This window comes from Nicotiana tabacum, chromosome 6 (assembly GCF_000715075.1).
Source record: "Nicotiana tabacum cultivar K326 chromosome 6, ASM71507v2, whole genome shotgun sequence".
Classification (NCBI taxonomy): domain Eukaryota; kingdom Viridiplantae; phylum Streptophyta; class Magnoliopsida; order Solanales; family Solanaceae; genus Nicotiana; species Nicotiana tabacum.
The window spans coordinates 203,285,753-203,309,832 of record NC_134085.1 but is presented as its reverse complement, the minus strand read 5'-3'; the positions used below and the strand labels follow the sequence as shown (position 1 = coordinate 203,309,832).

The 24,080-nt window shown below is 39.2% G+C and overlaps 1 protein-coding gene across 2 annotated transcripts; it reads right to left on the bottom strand.

The window, feature by feature from the left end:
• Positions 1 to 232: 232 nt before the first annotated feature.
• LOC107788259 (uncharacterized) lies at positions 233 to 5,191 on the bottom strand. 2 transcript variants are annotated; one of them, XM_016609936.2, is made up of 6 exons: positions 4,295 to 5,181; positions 3,882 to 4,161; positions 3,576 to 3,691; positions 1,500 to 1,606; positions 1,239 to 1,326; positions 233 to 912 (listed from the first exon to the last, which is right to left on the bottom strand). In XM_016609936.2, exons 3-6 carry the CDS (start codon positions 3,598 to 3,600, stop codon positions 899 to 901), a joined length of 234 nt encoding a protein of 77 aa, XP_016465422.1. In that variant the 5' UTR covers positions 3,601 to 3,691; positions 3,882 to 4,161; positions 4,295 to 5,181; the 3' UTR covers positions 233 to 898. The 2 variants fall into 2 exon arrangements, with proteins under 2 accessions (XP_016465422.1, XP_075112593.1); XM_075256492.1 differs by having other exon boundaries at positions 347 to 912; positions 3,882 to 4,514; positions 4,811 to 5,191.
• Between the last annotated feature and the right edge of the window lie 18,889 nt (positions 5,192 to 24,080).

Genomic DNA, 24,080 nt, shown 5'->3' with positions numbered 1-24,080 from the left:
ATTCAGAGAAAGGTTAATGTTGGAATGCTTCTTCGGACCAATCGAGGTTATGTCTGAACAAAGATACAATGCTCTAAATTGGGCATTTGTTACTGGACCTATGATGAAGTAGATTGCTCTTGGGGAGTACTTGGGCCCAGACGCACTTGGACTCACTTTTGGGCCCAGACCTTTACTTGGTCTTTATGATTACTACTAGAAGATTCTCTATGTATTTGATTGTAAATAGGGATTTCTTATTTTTGTCTTTATCTCATAATTTGTTATTCTTTTACCAATAGTATAGGGACAATCGTATATGTGGTTATACATAGATTCTTTTCTATTTGTATAAAGAAACGATCTGTACAGAGAATAATCAAGCTGAATACACATAAAATTTCATACATCAATCTTTTTTCTAATTTTCTTTATGGTATCAGAGCATCTTTGAAAGCTTTTACATTTTTTTTTAATTTCTTATTTCAACTTCATCTACAATCATGGTAGAGGCTGTGATTGATCTCGTTACTCCTCAGTCAGCAGATACCTCTAAATCTGCACTCACTCCTTCTCAGCAAATAGATTCATGTCATCTTTATTTCCTATCTCCATCAGATAGTCACGGAATGAACCTCCTTAATGTAACCTTCGATGGCTCCTGTTATGGTAACTGGCGCAGAGGAGTACTGATCTCTCTCTCTCACAACAAAAAATAAGCTGGAATTTATCACTAGATCATGTCCAAGTCCAGATCTAGATTCACCCTAGCAGGCACAGTGGAAGAGAACCAATGACATAGTGATTGTCTGGTTGCTGAATTCTCTTAGCAGAGATATTGCTGAAAGTGTGATCTCCTCTCAAACTGCTAAAGAGTTTTGGAATGAACTCGAGCAGAGATATGGCCAAGCAAATGGAACTAAGCTCTTTCAGCTGAAAAGAGAGCTTAATACTATTAGGTCAATGGACTGCAGATGTAGCATGTTATTTCACCAAGCTTAAGAGAATTTGGGATCAACTGAAATTACTCAATACTTTTATGATCTGCAGTTGTGAGTAGAAATTACTCAATACTTTCATAATATTAAAATGAATGAAGATCAACAACTAATACAGTTTTTAATGGGACTTAATGATGTGTACACTGGAGTGAGGGAAAATATATTGATGATAAAACCTCTGCCCACTACTGCTCAAGCATACTCTATCATTTTACACGAGGAATCACAAAGAGAGGTACACTCTAACAATGTTCTTACCTCTGATTCTTCTGCTTTTTTTACCACTGGGCAAAGATGGAATCCACCAAGGAATACAACAGAATACAAGACACCAAATTATGGTAACCTTGAAATTAAGAAATCAGATCAGTATTGCAAATACTGCAGAAAATCAGGGCATGTTAAAGAAAACTGCTACAAACTTATTGGCTACCCTTCACACTTTAAGTTTAATAAGCCAAGGAAGGGAAACTTTGGGAATCAACAGGTTAATGCAGCAGCTACTGAGCAGGAAATTACCAATGGAGTGGCAGCCAATTCTGTGTCAACACTTGTCAGCAGTGAGGGATTCACCAAAGAGCAATGTGACCAGCTTATCCAGATGTTCCAGTCGATGCAAAGAGGACCTGGAACCAACAATTCAGAGGTCATTTCCAGTGTAAATCTGGCTGGTATGCATTATGGTTGTCATGTCTATACTTCCTTTTATTCTAAATTAACCCACCTTACTTGGATTATTGATTTCGGTGCTTCACAGCACATGACTTTTGAAAGATCCATGTTACATAATGTTTTAGAGTTAGCATGTCCTGTTTTAGTCAGTCTATCCAACTTATATAAGGTAAAAGTTTTCTATGTGGGAAGCCTCTATCTCACTCCAGATTTTGAGTTGTACAATGTGCTTCTTGTCTATGCATTTAAACACAATCTCTTATCAGTTTCTTAGCTTTGTACATAATTTGATCGCAAGCTAATTTTTTCTAAATCTGATTGTTCCATACATGCCCCTTTTTTGAAGAGGGAACAAGTTCTTGGTGAAGCTGCAGCAGGGCTCTATGTGATAAGAGATAACACTGCCCAAATGGATCTCATTTCCCAGAAACCACTGTTTCCAGCCTTTTTTAATTCCAGTCATGAGTCTAGGTCTAGTTTGTCTAATTCTATTTCTTGTTCGAAGTCAGTTTGTCAAAGGGATTCTTCCCTAAGTCTATTGAGTCAAGATTGTACAAAGAAATCTTGTGCTAATATTAATCAAAATATTTCAGCTTATTCTGCTTCTGATTCTACACTTCTTTGGCATAAGAGATTAGGGCATTTACCATTTCATGCTATGAAAAATATCAAAGGTTTACCAATAACACTCAATGATAAAATTGATTTTCCTTATGAGATCTGCCCCATGGCAAGGCAATCTAAGCCATGTTTTCCCAAGAGTTTCACTACTTCAAAGAATTGTTTTGACTTAATTCATATAGATACTTGGGGACCCTATAAAACTCCAACTTATAAAGGAGAAAGATATTTTTTAACTATTATTGATGACTTCTCAAGAAGCACTTGGACTTTCCTACTTTGTACTAAATCAAATACCTTCCCTACTCTAAAATCCTTTATTTCTCTTGTTGAGCGACAGTTTTCCACTAGAGTTAAGGTGACCAGGTCAGACAATACTTTTGAGTTGAGATCAGGAAACCTCACCACTGAATATTTTCATTCCCAAGGGATAATTCACCAAACTTCATGCGTCGCTACACCACAACAAAATGGTGTGGTCGAGCGCAAACATAGACACATATTAGAAACATGTAGGGCTCTATTATTTCAGTCTCATGCACCTAAAAGGTACTGGAGAGAATGCCTACTTACTGCAACCCATTTGATTAACAGATTTTCCTCTAAAGTTTTGCATCACAAATCACCTTATGAGGTTCTATTTGGTTCTAACCTTGACTATGAGCATCTTAAGCCTTTTGGATGTCTTTGCTTTGTATCAACACTTGCTAGAAACAGAGATAAGCTGAGTCCTAGACCTGTTCCAGGAATTCTTTTGGGATATCCATTTGGAAAGAAGGGGTATAAGGTTCTCACTCTACAATCTAATCAAATTGTTATCTCTAGGTACATCAAGTTTATCGAGGACATCTTTCTTTTCTCCTACTCCACTCCAATGTCTAAATTGTTTCCTGCCACTTTTTCTCCTGCAGATGAGTCACACCCACCAACACCTAAGCATACAACTTCATCATCTTTACCAGAACCTCTTAGTCCCTATGTTTATTCTCCAGAACCTCTTAGTCCCTATGTTTATTCTCCTTCTTTTTCTCCTACATCTACTGATATTTCAGGTACATTTCACACATCTCCTGGTACTAGTGAGTCTCTTGCAGTGTTATCACCAGAACAAGAGCCTTTGCTGCGCAGATCTCAAAGGGAACACAATCATCCAACCTATTTATCTGATTATATATGTTCTACTGCTTATTCAGTTTTTTCTCCTAACCCCTCTTTACTCCCTTTACATTGTTCTTCTTTCTCAGCAATAACCTCAAAGAACCAAACACTAATTAACTCTATTTGCTAAATCAATTAACCTACCTCTTACCAACAAGTCATAATGCATCCTGGCTGGAGAGCTGCAATGGCTTTGAGGCTCTTGTTTCCAATCGAACCTGGGATGTGGTTGAGTTGTCCGCTAGGAGGAAGGCCCTGCCCTACAAATGGGTTTACAAAGTGAAATTAAAGTCAGATGGATCTTTAGAATGATTGAAAGCTAGATTGGTAATATGAGGGGATATTCAAAAGGAAGGGATTGACTATACAAAGACATTTTCTCCCGTAGTAAAAATGACAACTATAAGATATATTCTTTCTGTTGCAATAAAGAAAGGTTGGACATTGTACCAGCTTGATGTCAATAATGCGTTTCTTCACGGCGATCTTGATGAAGAAGTTTATATGTGGTTCCCTCCTGGTATGAGCCCTCCTTATACCTCTCACGTATGTCGACTACGCAAATCCTTGTACGGGCTCAAACAGGCATCTCGCCAATGGTATGCTCCTTTATCTTCAGCTTTGGCTACAAGAGGACTCCTTTGTTCTCTCAACGACTACTCCCTTTTCTTCAAAATCACGGGGAATCTGGTTACTATACTTGCTGTGTACGTTGATGACATTCTTATTACTGGGAATCACAAGCAAGAGATCAGTGAGATCAAATCTTTTTTAGACTCTGAATTTCGAATTAAGTACTTAGGAGAAGCACACTATTTTTTGGGCATGGAGTTGATTACAGAGAATGGAGGTTTGATGATTACCCAACAAAAATTTGCTTTGGAGCTTCTTTCGGAGTTCAATTGCCTTGATTCACGTCCTGTCTCTACACCTTTGAACCTGATTCTCAAACTTTTTGGTACATGTGGAACTCCACTTCCGGATCCTCTTATCTACATATGACTCTTGGGGAAATTGAATTTTTAACCAATACACGCCCTGACCTCTCATTTACCATTCAGACCCTTAGTCAATACATGCAATCTCCATGTTTTGGACATTTGGACGCTGCTTTTCACACTTTAAGATATTTAAGCAGAGATCATGGTCTTGAATTATTTATGAGTCCTGACTCTTCTTATCAGATTTTGGCTTATTGTGATTCCGATTGGGCCGCATGTTCTGATACTCGGCGATCCGTTAATGGTTTTTTCTTAAGTCTAGGCGGATCCCCAATATCCTGGAAATCTAAAAAACAACTTGTTGTTGCTCTTTCTTCGGCAGAGGCAGAGTATAGATCGATGTGCCGCCTTGTTGCAGAGATTACTTGGATTGTTCGCCTTCTCCAAGATCTAACCATTTCACCATCTTTGCCAGTGTCGTTTCACTGTGATAATCAGGCAGCGATTCATATCGCATAAAATCCTGTCTTTCACGAACGAACCAAGCACATAGAGCTTGATTGTCATTTTGTTCATGAAAAGCTTCTTGATGGATTAATTTCATTGTCTTTTGTTCCCTCTTCTTCTCAGCTGGCGGATCTGTTCACTAAGGCACTTGCTGGGCCTCTTCATCGTTCCTTTTTGTACAAGTTGGGTGTCCGATCACCGGTGTCCAACTTGCATGGGGTGTTGCCGGAGAAAAATCTCCTCCCATGAGTTACAAAAGTTCAAAGAAAGGTTAATGTTGGAATGCTTCTTCAGACCAGGTTATGTCTGAACAAAGATACAATGCTCTAAATTGGGCATTTGTTACTGGACCTATGATGAAGTGGACTGCTCTTGGTGAGTTGCTCTTGGTGAGTACTTGGGCCCAGACATTTGCTTGGTCTTTATGATTACTAATAGAAGATTCTTTATGTATTTGATTGTAAATAGGGATTTTTTATTTTTGTCTTGATCTCATAGTTTGCTATTCTTTTACCAATAGTATAGGGACAGTTGTATAGGTGGTTATACATAAATTCTTTTCTATTTGTATAAAGGAACGATCTGTACAGAGAATAATCAAGCTGAATTACATAGAAAATTTCATACATCATTCTTCTTTCTAATTTCCTTCACAGATATTCAGTCCATATACATAAATTGCCCTCTTGGCCACATTGATATAATTTTTTGAGTTGGGATCCGTCGACTTTATATTGGTGTTTGGGTGAGGGGGCAAGCAGGCGGAAGCAAACTATATTGTGGTAAACTTGTAGTTTTCTGACCTTGCAATAAATTTAAGAATGGCCACTCAACTTTTATTTTACATATCAAATTACTAAATTATTCATGCAACAAAAAAAAAGTCACTCTACTTCATCTAAGTACAATGAAGTCATAAAAAAATTATAATATTCACACAATTTTGTCTAAGTATTACATAAAATATCTCATTTGTTTCCTCTCACTGACTTTATACTATGATATTTAGACAATATTGAGTGACTTTTTTGTTAAAAATATTATTTTGGCGTCTTTCGTGATACTTACATAAAATTAAATAATGTTTAAAATATAAAATAGTTTAAATGGAATATTTATCGATTTCTTATGATATTTCAAATCTTGCATAACAGCCATGTCACTTCCAATGTGTTAAATCGGGTTGTGGATTTCTTTTATTGTTGATAAACTGGACAATTTTATTTAATAAAAGTTAAAGTATACAGTAGTTATGATCCTAGGGATCACTACAATAGGATGATAATCCATGCATTGCATGCTGATTACCAACTTTAACTACATGGCTAAGAGGCATTAATAGAGATAGTTTTAACATAAATATTTCCTACCTTGTCCGACAAAATCCTGGCCATGACATTGGGTGGAGGAATAGGCAAAAGACACCTTTTATAAGAAACAATAAGGTTAGTCGCATGCTTTGCCAAGAGATGAGCTATTTCATTGTCTTGTCAGAAGTTATGCTAAAATCCCACTATGCCCATCCCGAATATTAACCACCCGCATGATTTAACAATAGAGTTGTAAGTTACATTTGGAATCCTAAAATCTAATCCCCATGTGGGTGGTGGAAGTTGGAGATACGTATGCAGCAAAAATTGCCCGAAAGTAAATAAAGGGAGATAATAAGTGGAGCTTTCCTTTACGAATTATAGTGTGGGCCTCTTTTGACGATAAAAAAAGATTGTGGGTTCCTCTGCAAATTGCAAAATCTTACTTTTGGACCCTACCCAGATCTTATCCATATTTATTTGTCCTACTACTCCACTACTCTTAAGAAAGAACTTCGGAAGTTTAAACTTAAAAGGGTTCGAATGCAAAAATTTAATGCGAGGAAAATGACATTGTATAGTTTTTTTTAAAGCAATAGTCGAAAATATATATATATATATATATATATATATATATATTTTGTATATATATACATTTTATATGTTATATACAAAAATTATTATATTCTATACACTTTTTCAGCTATCAAATATAAATTGGTGCGGGCTAAAAGTAAAAAAAATCCGTGCATATTTGATGCTCTTCTGAACCCGCATGTTATGCAATAGATTGAGTAAGCTATACTAAACATTTCATCTATTGTATTATATTTTATCTGACACTATTACTATTTGAAAAGTCAAAGCGGAATTTTTCAATCATTATAATGTTATTTTGAATTATTAATAACGGTAATTTGTAGTGCTTTTATGTAATCTTTCAATAAATAATTTATTTCCAAAAATTGTGAAGAATTCTGTTCCAATTTGCACAAAACAAATTAGGTAAATTGGCCTTGATACTCCAAAATTTGTAACGTGAAAATGGAAGGGAGAGTTTACACGTACTGACTGACGTTTTGCATGAATACTGGCATTTCCAAACTCCAAAATAATTTATGAATAGCTCCAAAAACGACCATATATTGCAATAAAATGTAAAAGAAAATGTTATGAACACGTGAGTTTTTCGAATATAATTTGATACTTCACTGTTGAATTTAAAGTTGGTTGCGGTGTACTAAGAGACAAAAACGTAAAGCGAGAGTTTACACCATGAGTAAGAATATAAAAGGAAGAGAAAGTTCGCTAATTACCGAACAACTTTTATTTTATTGATAATTGAAACAACTCTTTTTTGTAATCAAAGATGGATCTACACCACATGTATATGTGGCAATAGTTATGCACTTATTTTAATACTACAATAAAATAAATAATTTTTTATACTACATCCACTACAATTACAAATGTAAACATAGTCTATTCGGGGCGGATGCAGCAAGCGAGTACCGGGTTCAATTGAATCCAATACTTTCAACGCGAAACATAAATTTATATGTAAAAATCTATTAAAATTACGAAAAATAGTGGATATGAACTCATAACTTTAAATATATACTATGAGTTCAATACTAAAGACATTAAAAATTGAACTCATAGAGTTTAAATCCTAGATCCGCCTCTAAATCTATTCATTATTTAATATAAAATATCTTCGTTAATCCTTATCCTGTATTTACAAAAGTACTAAGTCCAAACACATCTTTGATCATCCAAAATAGCTTTACTAAAAGATGAGGCACGAATGCACGATGAGTCATGACAACGATAGTCTGCGTTCACACGAAAGAAGAGTCAGGTGAAAATGTAAGTGTAGTAATAACTAACGCCCAGTTTGTTCGAATAGCTTATGTAATAGCACATATTTGGTATTTGTGAACTTGTTTGATTGAACATGGAATTTAAAAAAAATTAAAATTTTTAGAATTTGTGATCCTAAATAAATCAAAAAGGGGTCCAAAGTATTTGTGTGACTGTAAAAGTTTCTCATTAAGGCTAGAATTAAAAGTTTAAGCTAAATTATTTTCAAATTTAGAAAAGGGTCATTCTTTTTTAAACGGACCAAATAGGAAATAGGTTTACATACATTGGAACGGAGGGAGTAGAAGTTTTGAGAATAACATCATATATGCAAAAATAATGATACTGGTCAATGTACTTTTAAGTATATTTGTATCCCCATATTCAACTTTCGTCTTCCGAAACTAAAGAATGTCCTTTTAAATTTGTATGATATATTTGTATTTTGCAATTATATTAAATAAAGCATAAAGACAAAGATCCTAAATATTGGACTATTTTTTTTCGCAATATATTTTCTTGAACGGACAACTATATGTTGTACTTTCAAAAGGGATATCAATATCGACAACAAGAGTTCTGGTTATGACAGAGCAACCAAAACATTAGAAGAAAACATATACAAAAAAATATCATCTACAAAGAAGTGTTCAGTAAGATACCATCACATCAAATACTTTTAAATTATAATACGTAATTATCTAATATGACTAAATTGTTCAACTGTCGAAGTTCTGATAATGTCCTTTTATTTTGAATTCACGTATTATTTTAATATGATAATATTTTTCGGCTTTTAGATAATTTAAATGTTTAAACCATCGCGTTTTATTATTAACGTGCAACGCATGTTCATATATGCGATTGTAATAAGTATATTAAATTTTAATATCTTCAATAATTGATTGGAGAACACTAGGTGCTGCCCATCCCGCTTCCCTGTAGTATAAACCACTGCAATTACAAATGTAAACATAGTATATTCGTTATTTAATGAAATATCGATCTTTACCAAAAGATGAGCCACGATGAGTCATGACAACACTAGTCAGCGTTCACACGAAAGAAGAGTCAAGGTGAAAATGTAAGTGTAGTAATTAAGGCCCCGTTTGTTTATAATTTTTTTTTCTTTCAAATTTTTTTTTTAAATGTGTTTGTCTATAAAATTTATAAGTTTTTGAAAAAAATTCGAAAATGAGTTTTTTAAAAACCAAAAAGTAATTTTGATCTCTTTTTCAGAATTTTTTTTTCTACTCACAAAACTATAATATTTTTTCAAGTAAAATGCTTAGCCAAACAGAATTTCAAATTTCAAATATCATTCTTTAATTTAACTCCAAATACTATTTTTTCAAAAATTATAATTTTATGCCCAAACGCCTACTAAACATTTTACTCCTACATCTTTTATGCCCAAAAAAAAAAATAGGTACTTTATTATCTTCAATAAATATTTAGACTCACTGTATTCATAATTATTCTCTTACTGTTGGTCAGAAAATAATCTTATTTGATCATTAAGGTACAATTAATAATATGTCTGTTTGCACTTGTGGCACTGATTGGTGCCAGTTTGTGGTGCACGTAATAGTGGGGTATCCATGTTGGCTTTTGCCAATATCTTGATCTTCCTTTATGTTTGTTTGTTTGTTTATATTTTTATATCTAACTTTAGTCTATGTAGTAGTGGGGGTACATGTTTGTCAACATCTCCCTTTTCTGTTTATATAGTATTATTTTTTTATAGAAAAAATCATTAATATGGCAAAAATCTGCACGTTACAATTGTTTACCTCGAATATACGAGTAATAATTAAATTTAATCAGTAGTTTTAAAGATATTTGATTTAGTACAATATCAATTAATAATCAAGAAATATAAAATAGAAATAAAAGAAATAAATGAATCAAACCAATGTTACTCAACAACAGTGACCTCGAGCTTAGCGACTTCGAGGTGAGTTTAGAACAATAAGAATAATTAGGCAAGAAAAGTAAAGTAAGAGCAGTAGAGCTAAGGACAATTCTAATGAACAGTAGGCAAAAAGGTAGAGAGTATATTTTTTGTCAAATGATTAGATGATGTTACAAATGATTGGGGTCCCCTTTATATAATAGGGGAACCCCTAAATAAGGTATATTTCTATTTATAATAAGGAATATTCTTGGTATAGATGTCTAACCGCCAAGTACGAAATCGTACAATCCTATTCCGGGATTTGCGCCACAATCTTGGGGACGTGGCAGGAATCTAGCTCATTCTGTTACAAATCCATAACGATATTATTCCAGGGTCGAGCACACTCGGCCTCGGTATGTATCGTGCTCTGTCTTCGAACTTGAGTCTGGTCCCTCGAGCTCGAACTCGATCTTGCCCGGACTCAAACTTCGGACGACCTCTCGATTATATAGATCGAAGGCATACGATCTTGACCGTATACAGATAGTCCCCGCGTTTCTTAGAGTAAGATGATAAGAAACAATTTGATCCTCGTTTTCCCAGAGTCTTTAGTGATGACATCATTCCGTGATGCAGGCGTTCGAAGTGACTGAAACATCCCGTCAGTCCGCTTCCCCAAAACATTGAATGCATGCCAGTACTGGTTGGCCACTAGCGCCGCCGAACCATCGTTGCCCTTCTATAAATATGAGCCTATTCCTTTGAGTAAAGAACTTTACTCTTTCATTACATCTTTCCCTTCTTCATCTCTTTCTCTAATCACCTGTTTCTACCGCCTCTTTAAGCGTCGAAAAACGCCAGGTTCTTGTAAAAATACCACATTCCGATACAGAATGTATTCTTTAGCTTAAAATCATGGCTAAAACTTCCAAAACGATCCCCAAAAAGATAAAGTATCGTCTTCTTCTACCTCCCAGCCGGCCAAACCGGTGGTGTCACCGACTCTTGAAGAAATCACCCTAGTTCGCCCTCCGTGAATTATCCTGACTGTACCTAATCTCTACGACTAGGTAAGCCTAACAAATGCGGAAAAGAAACAATTTGCGGAAAGGAAATAATATAAAATCGAAATAACAAAATGAAATAGTATTTAAGATGCCGCCTGGCACCTAACAGTACAAGAATCTCAACCTAACACTTCCCAAAAATACAGAACCCCATGAATCACAAGTTAAGAGATACATAAGAAGCTCTAACTTCAGAAATGTCTAACAAAAAGGAAAATACTAAAGGGCTATACTATTACAGAAAGATAAAAAGGGACTCCTCGGTCTGCGGACGCGGCAGATATTCCTCGAAGTCTCTACAGAAGCGCATCGCCTCAAGGATGATAAGACTGAGTGGAAGTACCTGGATTTGCACATGAAAAACATGCGTAGAAAGGGCATGAGTACATCATAGCGGTATTCAGTAAGTGCCAAGCCTAACCTCGGTCGGGTAGTGACGAGGAAAGTCAGGGCTCGGCTGAGGTTAAATGAAATACAAGGTATAACATTGTAAAAATAAGACATTATAATAAGTGCAACAGTAAGGAGTAATACAGAATAGAAAGAACAACAACAACTACTACAGAGGCAAAGTAAACACAGAGAGAAATACAGCTCAACACAGAAATAACAACCGGGGATCTCCCAGGATACCGTCCTGTAGTCCCAAATATAAATATCTCGTGGATCTCCCGAGATACCGTCCCATAGTCCAACTCATAATGTAAGGGGATCTTCCGGAATACCGATCCATAGTCCCAAATGTAAATACTCAATGCATGGGAAATCTACCGGGTGCAATCCCGTAGTTCAAACGTAAAGGTTCAAGGAGATCTCCCGGAATACCGTTCCGTAGTCCCAAAGTAAACATACATGGGGATCTCCCGGGATACCGTCCCATAGTCCCAAAGTAAACACAAAACAACAACAACAACAAGAATACACAGTTCAATTCAAATTTCATACCAAGGTAAAACATGTATTTTTAGCCTAGCATGTTGCACGTAATCCAAATAAGGAAGTTTGAGTAAGTAAAACAATTAAGTCAATTAGACATGCTTCCCTAAGTTAACAACAAGCTTAAATTGCAAGTAGTATAAATAGGAAAAAGAAACACAATTAAAATTACTTAAAGAAAAACCGGATTTGTTAACAATTAGCACAAGTACGCACTAGTCACCTCACGCACAAGCCATTTCAAGTATCAATAATACCAAATCCTAAGGGGAGTTCCCCCACACAAGGTTAGGCAAGCCACTTACCTCGAACCGACTCAAAATCAACCCGAAACCATGTTCTTTCCACGAGTACTAGATTCCACATGGCCCAAATCTATTCAATTCAATTGCATAATGTAAATAACACTTCAAGTAAATGATTCTACAAATAAATTCTAAGCTAATACGCGAAATTAGATAAAATGACCAAAATGTCCCTCGGACCCATATCTCAGAATCGGGTAAAATTTACATTTTCAGAATCCTCAACTCTCACGAGTCTAACCATATCAAAATTATCCAAATCCAATGTCAAATCCCCAATCAAAACTCGAATTTTTGGTCTAAGAACTTTCCCCCAATTTTCATACAAATTACGGAATTAAATGATGAATTCATGTTTAGATTAATGGTTATAAGAAAAAAGGAGTTAAGAATCGTTACCCAATCGATATCTCTGAAAATCCCTCAAAACCTCGCTCAAATCCGAGCTCCCAAGCTCTAGTTTTCACAAAAATGGCTAAACCCTCGATTTTGAACTTAAACATTCTGCCCAGGCGCGTTCTTCTTCGCGAACGCGAGACAACGGTCGTGAACGCGATGCACTAAAGTTCTACTGGCCAGTCTCCCTCTTCGCGAATGCGATGCCCAAGCCGCGAACGCAATTATCATTTCTCTTCTCCTACGCGAACGCGAGACTGCCTTCGTGAACGCGTAGGCACAAGGTCCCACAGCCTCGCGAACGCGGGAGCTCCTTTGCGAATGCGAAGCCTTAATTCCTCACCAGCCCCAGCTCCTCTCCGCAAACGCGAGACCCCACTCACGAATGCAAAGAAGGAAACCAGAACTGGCTGCTGCAACATTTTTCTGCAATTTCTAAGTTCCAAAAATGACCCATTGAGCATCCGAAACACACCTGAGGCCCTCGGGACCTCAACTCAACCAATCCTAAAACATCATTCAAACTTGTTCCAATCTTTGGAATGCTCCAAACAACATCAAAACACCAATTAAACAACAGATTCAAGCCTAAGAACTCCCAAAACTCTCAAATTACGCTTTCGATCAAAAAGTCTATCAAACCTCGTCCGAATAACCTGAAATTTTGCAAGCATGTCACATTCAACACTACAGAGCTACTCTAACTTCTAGAATCCCATTCCGACCCTGATATCAAAATCTCAATATCGAACCGGAAACTTCAAAAATTCAACTTTCGGCATTTCAAGCCTAAATAAGCTACGGACCTCCAAAACACAATCCGAACACGCCTCTAAGCCCGAAATCACCCAATGGAGCCAACGGAACCAACAGAATTCCATTCTGAGGTCGTCTTCACACTGCTCCGGCTACGGTCCAAATTCTAAAGCTTAAGCTCTCATTTAGGGACTAAGTGTCCCAAAACACTCTGAAACTCAAAACCAAACATTATGGCGAATCAAAATAGCAGAAACAAATATGGGGAAAGCAGTTAATATGAGATCAAGGCATTAATTCTTAAAACGACCGATCGGGTCGTTACAGAAAATCTCCCCGATGTCCTAGGCCGATGTGAGCATGCATCTCGATATCTTAGCTTGATATTGGAGAAGCACCTTAAAGATATGAAGAAGGAATGTGGCTGGGGAGATGAGGTCGTGGTTCAGATTCCGAGCCCCAAGGAAAGCATTACTACCCACATGGAGGGTTTTTAAAGTGTTTACACTTACCCCTTCACACTGGGTCCCCTTGATCCGGTGGTGATCGACTTCTGCAAAACATACAAAGTTACCCTCGGCCAGATTCACCCCTCCTTTTGGCGCATCGTGATCATGATGCGCTACTTTTCCGAAAAGGCCGAGGGGTTTGAATTCACCCTCAACCATCTGATTCCATTGTATCGGCCCTAGCTGTTTCGAGGGCTTGTCAAGCTTAAACGTCGAACAATGTTAAGCTTCAAAGATCGAGGCTGGATGAGCTGGTTCATCAGAGTAAGGACTTCGGATGTCATCCCCAAGGATAAAATATCATTCCCGGAGAGGTGGAACTTTAATCATAAGAGGAGTTCTTCTTCCCAGTATCTGTTCATTCTTAGTTTTCACGCCTCATAATGTCTTTACTCTTTCTGTAGCCACTTTCTGGGCACCTCACGCGGTCCCCGACCTGGAGGGCTGGGTCCAAAAATTAGCTGCCACCTCCTCCTATGATGAGCGTAAATCGCGTGAATTATCGAGGGGCAAGTAAGAGGCCAAACATCATGGTAAATTTTCTTCCCAAGTTTTAGATATTCGTTGGTGGCGTCAACTTATTCACATTTACTTGTGCAGGCATCGGAAATGTCTCCAAAATAAGGCCAGCCCCGCCCGGGATAGGGATAAAGTCTTCGATTCCGAAATCGGGGAAGGACAACAAAAGAAAGAGGGTTTCGAAGCCTGAAAACCCTTAAGACAAGAAAACCCCTGCTCGAAGGCTATGGAAGAGATTTGCTATTGTGGATGCAGATTTAACCCACGATTCCCCGGATGACGAAGAAAATGATAATGAAGAGTTGGCGTTGGTGCCTCGAACCAGGAAACCAATCGAGACTGCCAAGCCTTCCGAACTAGAGACCTCATCCCGTGGTGAATAAACCCCAAAGAAAGATTCGGGCAAGGCCCCCGTGTTCCCAAAGGTTGAGATCGTTCCTCTGCCTTCAACAAATATATCGGAATGGGTGAGTGCAAAAACCCTCAAAATTAATCAGAACGCCCCGAGTGAAGAGCTCGGTGCCATGGCAACATGTCACTCCCTTTCTCTACCTTCTTATTCCGATGAGGCAATCGAAGATGCTAATGTTCTGCGTACGCCCGACCGAGCAAGGTCCTCGAGGAAGATCCCTTTCAGGGTTGCTTTGTTGGGGTCGAGGATACCAACGACCTTAATGATGCATCTACCATCTTCGAAGAGGCTCAACATCTCCTCTCTCACGCAAATACTAACTTTTATTGTTGTAATTTTTCCTTTCTTTCCTTTTCTCTGACTGACATATCTTTATTTCATATATAGGCTATCATCAAGTTTAGATTTGAGTTGAGCCAATATGAGGCCAAGCTCAGGAAAGTTTCGGGCGAAGAGAAGGCCCTGAGGCTCCTTTGCAACCAAAAGGAAGATGAGCTTAAGGACCTCCAGGCTAAATTGGCCAAAGCTTGGAAAAATGAGGCCGATCTATATGAGCAGGTAACTATGATTTTAACAGAGTATGGCCTCCTCAGACCTACTTTGGAGGCTAAAACTTCGATATCTCAGCTACATTAAAAGTTGGAGATGATTGGGCAGCTCCGGGGCGAGGTTGATCAAGTTAAGGCTGACTACCATAGATGGGAAAAGAACATGGATCAGCTTGCTGCCGATAAGGAAACCGTTATAGCCCAACTAACCTCGGCTAAAACTCAACTCCGAAGCATTAAAGCAAAGGGTCTGGCCTAGGCCAGGAAAATCGAGGAGTTAGAGGCAGAGCTTGCTAGAGCCCGGACTGAAGCTGCACAAGCTAAGGCTGAAGTTGAGAAGACAAAGGCCACGTCTGATAAGACCATTACCGGCTGTTCAAATGGAGCTGAGGGAGGCCTCCGATCGGGAAAAATGGAGCAATGATTGGGCCAAGTATTAAGCGCGGATGGAGACTCTCAAAGAAATCCACGCCCGAGGGTTCGACCTTACTAAAGAAATAGCCGAAGCAAAGGTGCGGGAAACCGACGCCAAGTTTCTTGTCTCTTCAGATGATGAAGATGCTGTGAGAGGCTCCGAGCGCGGGGAAGGTGAGGAAGGTGTTCCCGAGGAGGAGGAGGTTCTCGAAGATAGAGTTGCCGAGGGTGCGGTTCTCGAGGAAGCTACTTCCGGGGACATAACCCCAAAATAGATTAGGTTCTCCTTTTCTTTTTTGTGCAAGGGACCCTTGTGGCCGTTGTAAATATACTTTTTGTAAAACATCATTTGTGAATATAAAGAACCTTTTTGCTCTATCCTCGACTTGTGTTTTCATTTTGTTCTCACTTGTGGAATATTTCAATGGTACATCTCGAATGATTAGTCAAAGTATTGGTTTGGACTTAGAACATAATAAACCCTTAGGTTTTTATTGATCAATATAACACCCCTTAAGGTTTTATTAATCCTCGATCTAAGCTTAAATTGATTCGATGTAAGCTCGAGATGTCAGGACTCTCGAATCCGAGTTGAGCGAGAACAGGGTCTCGAATTCTATGTGTTTTGGCCCTTGGGCTCTTTTAGATCGGACCTTGGGCTCTTTTATATCGACCCTTAGGCTCTTTAAGTTGGCCCATAGGCTCTTTAAGTTGGGCCAATTTGGCCTCTAAAGTGGCTATAATTTTTCTCTCTTTTCGGTTAAAAGACTTAGTAAAAATTTAGTTATGCCTTAGCATGTGTTTTTGTACCCATTGGGTTTTTTGAAGGTTGGACGAATCGAAACCTTTATTAATAATTTGTTTGTATAAAGATAATCGACTACCTCTTGAAGTTTTTTCGAAGGCTGATGTTATCGAAGCTTTTAGATTATTCGAGGGCTGAATTTATTGAAGCCCTTAGATTATTCGAGGGATGAATTTATCGAAGCCCTTTATATTTTGCTTTTGTCGAGGGTAGCCTTATTTAACCGATTTTTTCAAAGTGTTTGAAGGCCTTTAATTTATAATGGAAGTCGAACGTCCCTGAGCCTCATTATTTTGGTCGTAGCCTTTTTATATGACCGTAGTCTTTAATATGGTCGTAGCCTTCGGATATGTCACTTGGACTTGTTTCCCGAACCTTTCGAACTTGTCCGAAAAGTTAGTCCCTGAGTATATTGACCTTAGCCTTTGATTCGAAGGAATGCCCCTTTGAGGTCTTATGAGTCTGAGTTTTTAATAACTCGGATGTGCTGACTGTCGATGATAGTCCCCGAGTATTCAGGGGTGCATTTGCATTTTTGGCTCTTGAGCCGCTTCCCGTAAGATTATAAGTATAGAGCTCGTTTAATGGTAAACTTCTTTGAGACGCAAAGTGTTTTTGATATAAACAGAATGCTTCTTCAAATAATTTGATACATGCGTACATATCTTTCCGTCGGGGCTCGACTCCTCTATATGGACACGGTTCATCTGACCGTTTGGGCCATTATAAAGTTTTCCTATCGAGGCCCTTTTAGGCGTGAAGTATTTTCCTTGAAAATATAACCTTCGAGGGTGATGCCCCCTAGTATTCAAGGTTGATTGAAAAGAAGCCTCGGATACTGTTGAGTTCTCCTTAGGTAGCATATAATTGTTGCCTCGTTAAAAGCCTTGCCGGTAAAACCCATTTGGGACAAAATCCCATCTAAGTGAAAAAGAGTGCAACACATGCTTTAAAACCTAAGGCCTTCGTGTAAAAATGGTATTTTCGAGATCGCGTACCTTCGATAGGTTCGATCGAAAATCTGTAATAAGTTAGTTTTAAACTCAAATGAACAAAAGGATAAAGTCATACCTTAGTAGTAGTATCGCTTGAGTAATGATATGTTCCAATTGTTTGGCAGTTGTTCACCTTCCATTGTGCTAAGTTTGTAAGATCCCTTACCAACAACTCTAAGGACTCGGTACGGTCCTTCCCAATTCGAGCCTAGTTTTCCTTCATTCGGGTCTCGAGTGTTGAGGGTGACCTTTCGTAGAACTAAGTCCCCGATTCCAAAATGTTGAAGGTTGGTTCTTCTATTGTAGTATCTTTCGATTCTTTGCTTCTGCGCGGCCATCCGAACAAGCGTTGTTTCCCGCTTTTCATCTAATAACTCAAGGCTAGCATTCATGGCCTTATGATTTGACTCCTCCGATGTTTGTCGAAACCTAGCACTGGGTTCTGCGACCTCGACGGGGATGAGGGCCTCGGAGCCATATACTAGAGAAAATAGGGTGGCCCCCGTGCTAGACTTCGATGTTGTCCGATATGCCCAAAAAGACCTTGGGTAAAACTTCTCTCCATTTTCCCTTTGCATCTTCTAACATGTTCTTCAGGTTTTGAATGATAGTTTTGTTTGTTGACTTGGCCTGTCCATTTCTAGTTGGGTGGTATGGTGTCAATAAGATCCTTTTTATTTTATGTGCTTCGAGGAACTTCGTTACCTTGCTGCCGATGAATTGATTTCCATTATCACATACAATCTCGGCAGGTATCCCGAATCGGTATATGATATGGTCAAGATAAAGTCAATAACTTCTTTTTCTCGGACCTTCTCAAAGGCCTGTACTTCCACCCACTTAGAAAAATAACCAGTCATAAACAAAATAAATTTAGCTTTACCTGGGGCCATTGGTAGAGGGCCGACTATATCCATTCCCCATTTCATGAAAGGCCACGGGGATAGGACCAAATGGAGTTGTTCTCTGGGCTGAGGGATCATTGGTGCAAATCGTTGACACTTATCACATTTTTTGACAAATTCCTTAGTATCCTTTTCCATGCTATCCCAGTAGTAACCTGCTCTGATAATTTTGCGGACCAACGATTCGGCACCGAAATGGTTCCCACAAGTGCCTTCGTGGATTTCTCGTAGAACATAATCGGTGTCTTCTGGACCCAAGCATACCGCCAATGGTCCATCGAATGTTCTTCGGTATAATGTTCCATCTTCATCTAACGCAAACCTAGCAGTCTTGGCTCGTAGGGCCCTCGACTCTTTATGGTCCGATTGGAGTTTTCCACTCTTCAAATAGTCGATATGCTTATTCCTCCAGTCCCACGTTAAACTTGTTGAATTTATCTTGGCATGTCCCTCTTCAAACACAGACCTCGATAATTGGACGACAGTCCCCGGAACGATGTCATCTTTCTCGATCGGGGATCCCAGATTAGCAAGTGCATCGGCCTCGCTATTTTGTTCTTGAAGCACATGGTCCATAGTCCACTCCTTGAAGCAGTGCAACGTTACCTGTAGCTTGTCCAAGTACCGTTGCATTATATCCTCTCGAACCTCGAAACTTTTGTTTACTTGGTTTACCACCAATAGAGAATCGCACTTGGCCTCGATGACTTCTGCTCCTAAGCTTTTAGCTAGATCGAGACCTGCAATCATGGCCTCATACTTGGACTCATTGTAATTTAATCTTGGAGTTTTGATAGATTGCCTAATGGTATCACCCGTGGGTGGCTTCAAGACAATGTCAAGACCAGAACCCTTCACATATGAGGCACCGTTTGTAAAAAGGGTCCATACCCCCGATGTTGTACCCGAGCTTAGCAGGAGTTCTTTCTCCACTTTGGGTATAAGGGTCGGCGTAAAATTGGCCATGAAGTAAGCTAGGATTTTAGACTTGATGGTCGTTCGGGGATGATATTTGATATCATACCTGCTAAGTTCGGCGGTCCATTTGGCCAATCGGCCCGATAGCTCGGGTTTATGCAAAACATTTCGAAGGGGGTAAGTGGTTAGTACACATATATTAAGACATTGAAAATATGGTTTTAACTTTTGAGATGCGCTTATCAATGCAAGTGCTAATTTTTCTAAGTAAGGGTACCTATTTCAGCATCCCCTAAAGTTCGGCTTACGTAATAAATAGGAAATTGTGTACCTTACTCTTCTCGAACTAGTACCCCACTTACCGCTATCTCGGACACTGCCAAGTATAGGTAAAGTTTTTCATCTACCTTCGGGGTGTGAAGCAAAGGCGGGCTCGATAAGTATCGTTTTAATTCCTTTAAGGCTCGCTGACAATTCGGGGTCCATGCGAAATCCTTTTTCTTTTTGAGCAAGGAAAATAACCGGTGACTCCGATTTGATGACCTTGAAATGAATCGACCCAAAGCAGTTATTCGCCCTGTTAGACTTTGCACGACCTTATCGTGATATCCTCGATAGCCTTGATCTTATCAGGGTTGATTTCGATACCCCGATTTGACACCATGAAGATGAGTAACTTACCCGAGCCGACTCCGAAGGCACATTTCTCCGGATTAAGCTTCATGTTGTATTTCCTCAAAATTGTAAATGTTTCCTATAAATGAACTAAATGGTCCTCTGTGCGCAGGGACTTAACCAACATATCATCAATATAGACTTCCATTGTTTTACCTATTTGTTCTTCAAACATCTTGTTAACTAGGCGATGGTATGTAGCTCCTGCATTCTTTAGCTCGGAGGGCATTACGTTGTAACAATAAGTTCCAAATTTAGTAATAAACGAAGTCTTTTCCTAGTCCTCCGGGTTCATCTGGATCTGATTGTACCCGGAGTAGGCATCGAGAAAAGTTAGGGTCTCATGGCCAGCCGTGGCATTGATCATGCAATCGATGTTTGGCAAGGGAAAAAATCTTCTGGACATGCTTTGTTCAAGTCCTTATAATCTACACACATTCTAAGTTTGTTTTCTTTTTTAGGAACTACAACTACGTTGGCTAACCACGCGGGGTACTTTACCTCCCGAATAGATCCTATTTGAAGAAGTTTTGTTACCTCGTCTTTTATGAAAGCAAGTTTTACCTCGGATTGAGGCCTCCTTTTTTGCTTCACCGATTTGAACTTGGGACCGGTGCTTAGCCGATGCGTGGTGACTTCCGGTGGAATCCCTAACATAACTAAATGGGACCAAGCAAAGCAATCCATATTATCAATAAAACATTGAATGAGTTTTTTCCTGAGTTCGGGGGTCAATCCTGTTCCCAGGTATAACTTTCTCTCGGGCATGTATTCGATCAAAATGACCTACTTCAGCTCCTCTATAGTTGATTTAGTGGAATCGGATTCGGGAACGACGAAGGTTCGAGGGGTAAGGAAATCCTCATCTTCGTCTTGGATTACCTGTTGCTCCAATTCTATCGAGGCTGGAAGCGGTGATTGCTATTTGGCCGCCTGCTTACTTTTGGTGCTTGATTTCTTCGAGGTCAGAGGATCTGGTATCGACACCACTTTCTCAATTGAAAACATCTCTTTTGTAGCATGTTGCTCTCTGTAGACTGTTTTCACTCCTTCCTTTGTTGGGAATTTCGTCATCTGGTGAAGAGTTGAAGGTACTGCCCTCATGTTGTGTATCCATGGTCTCCCGAGGAGTGCGTTATACCTCATGTCACCTTCGATGACATGGAATCTAGTGTTTTGTATGGTCCCAGCTACGTTTACTAGCAATATAGTCTCTCCCTTTGTTGTTTCGCTTGCCATGTTGAAGCCATTTAGGACCCGAGATGCAGGTACAATCTAATCTTGTAGGCCAAGTTGTTCCACGACCCTCGATCTGATTATGTTTCCTGAGCTACCTGGATCCACTAAAATACTTTTAACTTGAATTTTATTTAAAAGGATAGAGATTACCAGGGCATCGTTGTGAGGCTGAGATATGCCTTCTGCTTCCTCGTCACAGAATGATAAGACGTCCTCGGGTACATAGCTCTGAGTCCTTTTTTCTCTGGTGATTGATACTTTGGTGCACTTGAATACAGGTCATTAAGGTACATCGACTCCACCAATGATCATGTGGATTACATGTTGTGGGTCTTCTTGCTCATTTTTACTTGCATCTCTCTCCCTGAAGTGATTCTTAGACTGATCACTTAGGAATTCTCGAAGGTGGCCCTGGTTGAACAACCAAGCCACTTCTTCCTTAGTTGCCCGCAGTTTTCTGTTTTATGACCATGTGTGCCATGATACTTGCACATTAAGTTCGGGTTTCTTTGAGAAGGATTGGTCTGTATAAGCCTGGGCCACTTGGTGTTTTTGATTCTTCCAATAGCTGAGACAACCCCCAACGCATCTATGCTGAAGTTGTATTCTGATAATCGGGGAGCCTCAGCGGGGTCGGTATACTTATCGAACCCGCTCTTATTCATGAGTCCCCGAGAACTTTGGCCTCGATCGTTCCTCCGATCATTCCGAGGAGCGTTACGACCTGGACCATTGTTTCTCCGATCGACGTATATCTGATACCATTATTTGTTGAATCTCGACTCCCGGTCTATGTCCCTCGGGGGCTTGGCTGTGAATCTATTAGGATGAATTGAGCCCAAGGGGGCTCCCAACTGGTCGTCCTCGACCCTAATTTTTGACTGGTAACGATTGTGCACATCTGACCATGTCACAGCTGGATACTAGATCAAGTTATGCTTTAACTGTCGAGATGCATTCGAGCTCCTTTCATTCAAACCCTGCGTAAAGTCCTGTACTGCCCAGTCATCGGAGACAGGTGGTAATTCCACTATTTCCATCTGAAACCTGGACACGACCTCCCTTAGCATCTCGTCGTTCTTTTGTTTTATTTTGAAGACGTCCGATTTTCTCGTGGCCACCTTTATGGCCCCGGCGTGTGCTTTCACTAAGGCATCTGCTAACATAGCAAACCAGTCAATAGAGTTGGGAGCTAAATTGTGATACCAAATCATAGCTCTTTTCGACAACGTTTCTCTAAATTTTTTCAACAAGACTGATTCGATCTCATCGTCATTCAAATCATTTCTTTTGATTCCGCAAGTGTATGAAGTAATATGCTCGTTGGGGTTGGTTGTTCCATTATATTTAGTTATATCGGGCGTGCAAAATTTTTTGGGAATGGGCATCAGAGCCGCGCTCTAAGGGAATGGTTTTTGTATGAACTTTTTGGCGTCTAAACCTTTCAAAACTAGAGGTGCCACCGGTATTTAGTCAAAATGGGAATTATAAGTTTCCACCTTTTTGTCGTTTTCTTCAATCTGCTTTTCTACGGACTCGATCCTCTTGGTGAGCTCTTCGAGCATTCTCATTGTTGTGGGGTCAGTCCCCGAGCCACTCTCATCTGGCCTTTCTAGCGCTGGTTCAGTACGCCGAGTATTTACTGGTTCGACTACACTCGCAGTCTTATTCTGACTTTGAAGTTGGGCGATAGCGATTTGCTGAGCTTGCAGCATCTCAAATATCACTTGGAGGCTGATTCCCTTGTCTCCCATTCCTTGTGTTCTTTGGCCACTAGATCGGGCTTCCCTACGTACATTCTCTTCGGGGTCTGTACCTAAATTCGCGTTTAGAACAATGTGTGTACTAACATCAACTGGTTCCATATTTGGTACTTCCCCTGGGTTTATCGGTGGTACACTGACCCCTGCATTGCTGTTTTCTCCAAGACTTTCGTTGTCATGAACATGTGCGTTTTGTGTGCTAGACATGTTTCAACCTGAGAATAAAAAAATCTTGACAGAAAAAGTGTAAAAACAACGTGTGTAATAAGAATCAGTAAAGAAATAATCACTATTATCTTTAGCCCCACGATGAGCGCCAAACTATTTACCTCGAAAATACGAGTAACACTTAAATTTGATTAATGGTTTTAAAGATATGTGATTTAATTCAATACCAATTAATAATCAAGAAATATGAAGTAGAAATGAAAGAAATAAGTGAATCAAACCAATGTTACTCAACAACAGTGACCTCGAGCTTAGCGACCTCGAGGTGAGTTTAGAACAATAAGAACAATTAGGCAAGAAAAGTAAAGAAAGAACAATAGAACTAAAGATAATTCTAATGAACAGTAGGCAAAAAGGTAGAGAGTATATTCTTTGCTCAATGATTAGATGATGTTACAAATGATGGGTCCCCTTTATATAATAGCGGAACTCCTAAATAATGTATATTTCTATTTACGGTAAGGAATATTCTTGGTACAGTTGTCTAACCGCCTAGTACGGAATCGTACAATCCTATTCCGGAATTTGCGCCACGATCTTGGGGACGTGGCAGGAATCTAGCTCATTCTGTTACAAATCCATAACGGTACTATTCCAGGGTCGCGCACACTCGACCTCAGTGTATATCGTGCTCTGTCGTCAAACTCGGTTCTGATCCCTCGAGCTCGAACTCGATCTTGCCCGGACTCGAACTTCGGACGACCTCTCGAGTATATAGATCGAAGGCATACGATTTCG